At 47.3% G+C, this 2,970-nt stretch overlaps 1 protein-coding gene across 1 annotated transcript; it reads right to left on the minus strand.

Annotated features, from left to right (window-relative positions):
• Positions 1–241: 241 nt before the first annotated feature.
• Positions 242–854, minus strand: LOC131008035 (uncharacterized). The gene is made up of 2 exons (XM_057934939.1): positions 582–854; positions 242–505 (listed from the first exon to the last, which is right to left on the minus strand). Exons 1-2 carry the CDS (start codon positions 852–854, stop codon positions 242–244), a joined length of 537 nt encoding a protein of 178 aa, XP_057790922.1.
• Positions 855–2,970: the final 2,116 nt, after the last annotated feature.

A 2,970-nucleotide genomic window follows, 5' to 3' on the forward strand; every position in this document is an offset into this window, starting at 1 on the left:
TGCAATTTTTCAATTTGGCCCTGATCTCACTGGTGGGGTACTCTCAGTAACCTCACAACTACTATCATGCATCTCATACTCAATCCACCAATTCATACCAAGACCGAAATCAGCATGCACAATCTCATCACCTTCAAACAATGCAAGTAAGACTCGACTTAAACAAAGAGTATAAAAACACTAAAACATGAAAATCAAAAGACAAAATAAAACCTAATCTAAGAGTTCAGGGGAAAAGAACTTAGTCATTTTGGTCGGAGGATCTCGCCTCCGCATTCAGCCTTTCCTTGATTTCTTTAAAACCAGCTTCCATTGCTTTGAATCCTTCCTCCATGGTATCCCTCAGCGTGGCCACTTCTGCACCCAACATCAGCAGTTCATCCTTAATCTCCTTCAGTTCGACCGTCAGCATGACAATCTCACCACTAATCGGGCGAGAAGTTCCATGTTCCTTTGCAATTTTCGGTTCAGGTCTTACTGCCTGCCGGTGCTGGTCTGGCCTTAACTGGCAGTGGGGGCTTTGCAACATCAAGCTTTCTTTTCACTCCGGGTCTCTTGCTCTGTGGTGTCAGGACCTCTACCTCCTCCTCTTGAACGGCCTCAACTTCGTCTCCTTCATTAGCCTCTTCCTCGTCCACCTTCTCTTCTTCCCCCTTCTCCTCGTCCGCTTTCTCTTGTTCTTCCTGTTCCGTATCCTCGGAAGCGGTTCTCCCCTCCTGCATGGAGGTTTCTGGAATTTGCGGTTGAGGTTGGGCTTGAACAGGTGGTGGTGCGACAGTGGGTCGCGCCGGAGTTGCTTTGCCCGCCTGGGCCTTCTTCGATTTTTTCACAGGGGGGTGAGCTCGGGCTCCCATTCTTTCGGTTGTTTTGACTCGGCGGCTGTTCTTGCTGCTTTCTGTTCCTCTAGTTGGAGGACTTCGGCACGCCCTTTGTCCTCGGGCTGGATATTCAGCAAAGGGTCTTCAGTGATTTTGGTGAAGGTCTCCTCCGAAGCGGTTAACCTCGTGGTATGCTTTGGAGGTGGAGGTTTGGTGCTTTTCGTGTTCGGGGGTTGGGTGCTTCCGGAGCCAGCTCCTCCTTTGGTTTTTGCCATTGTGATTTGCAAAGATCAAAAGGTTTAGAGTTCGCGCGGAAGTTTTGGATTTTGTGGGGATTTTTGGGAGCAGAGTTGGCCTTTAAGAAGGGTGATCAGCAGTTATGGAAATTTAGGGTTTGGGGCGAGTGGAGATCGTGGTGTAGTAGTTTTCGGAGGTTAGGGTTTGTGGGAGAAAAATCGTGGGTTAAGGATTTAAAGATGGTAAGAATGGCGGTTATGGCAGAAAAAAAAAAATTTTAAGGAAAGAAATCATGGCCAAAATTTGAATTTCAAATTTTCTGCGGAAACCGAAGGGCTCCTGTCACATCGCCGCCTGCCGCTGACACGCTTACGTCATCCCTCTTCGTAAGCCTTCTTCCAGATCATTCCAACCCCCAACTCCCCACCTACACACTTTGCAACGCACAGTGGGCTCGGATTCTCCTCTGGGCCTCCTTCCAAATTCATCTTGGCCCGTCACCCTGTAGGGTTAGTGCATCCAAACAAAACAAAACAACTTAAAAGAAAATAAAAGAAGGTTCGGTAAAGACCATACCGAAGAAACCACACTGGGTTGCCTCCCAGCAAGCGCTCTTGTTTCCCGTCTTGAGCTCGACTCTCCTTCATTCTTTACTCGTACACAGGGTCGAGAAGGTGGCATTCCTCCTTCTCCTTTTCTACTTCAGCAAGTTCATGATAGGGCTTTAGGCGATGCCCATTTACCACGAACGTATCAACCTCATTGTGATCGTACACTTCTATGCTTCCATTTGAAAAGATTTCTTTGATCACGAATGGTCCTGACCACTTTGAACGAAGTTTCCCAGCCATCATCTTGAAACGCGAATTAAAAAGTAGAACTTTTTGTCCCACTAAGAATTCCTTCTTCCTGATCTTGGCGTCATGGATCCTCCTGGTTCGCTCTTTACAGAGCACCGCGTTGTCGTAAGCCTCCAACCGAAGCTCTTCCAACTCACTCAACTGCAACTTTCTTGCTTCTCCAGCTGGGGTCATACTGAGGTTAATTTGCTTGATTGCCCAGTACGCCCTATGTTCGATTTCCACAGGAAAATGACATCTTTTCCCATAACGTAAGCGGAACGGAGACATTCCAATGGGTGTCTTGAAAGCAGTTCTGTATGCCCACAACGCATCCCCCAAATGGTTACTCCAGTCTTTGCGGTTGGGGTGCACCACTTTTTCCAGGATGCTCTTTATCTCTCTATTGGAAATCTCGGCTTGGCCATTTGCTTGGGGGTGATATGCAGTGGTGACCTTGTGTGTCACCCCCATCTTCTTAGTTAGTGTTCTGATAATGGCATTACAGAAATGAGACCCCTGATCACTGATTAGAATTTTGGGTATACCATACCTCCCGAACACTTGCTCCTTTAGGAACCCTGCCACGGTATGAGCGTCATTGCTTGCGGTTGCTTTGGCTTCAACCCATTTTGATACATACTCTACTGCCACCAGAATATACTCATAGTTCCTTGACTTTGGGAAAGGACCCATAAAGTCAATTTCCCATACGTCAAAAACTCCGACTGGCATGATTGGAACTTGTGGCATTTCATCTTTTGCGGTAATACCTCCAGTCATCTGGCATTTCGGGCAGCTCTGTACCCACTTCCTTGCATCCGCGAATATGGTGGGCCAGTAAAATCTACTTTCTAAAATTCTGTGGGCCGTGCGCTTTCCTCCAAAATGCCCGCTGTTTGTTGTTCCATGACACATGTCCAAAATTTGGGCATGCTCATCCTCAGGTATGCATCTCCGTATGACCTGATCTGCTCCAGTCCTCCAAAGATATGGGTCCTCCCAGTAATAGAATCGTGCTTGCACAAGTAACTTCCTTTGTTCGAACCTTGTCAATCCTGGGAGCAACTCTTTAG

Source organism: Salvia miltiorrhiza, chromosome 2, assembly GCF_028751815.1.
Source record: "Salvia miltiorrhiza cultivar Shanhuang (shh) chromosome 2, IMPLAD_Smil_shh, whole genome shotgun sequence".
Classification (NCBI taxonomy): domain Eukaryota; kingdom Viridiplantae; phylum Streptophyta; class Magnoliopsida; order Lamiales; family Lamiaceae; genus Salvia; species Salvia miltiorrhiza.

Coding starts and splice junctions, on each gene's coding strand:
- LOC131008035 (XM_057934939.1), bottom strand. CDS start 854: ATGGGAGCCCGAGCTCACCCCCCTGTGAAAAAATCGAAGAAGGCCCAG. Junction 506..581: donor AGGCCGTTCAAGAGGAGGAG/GTAGAGGTCCTG, acceptor CCCCACTGCCAG/TTAAGGCCAGACCAGCACCG.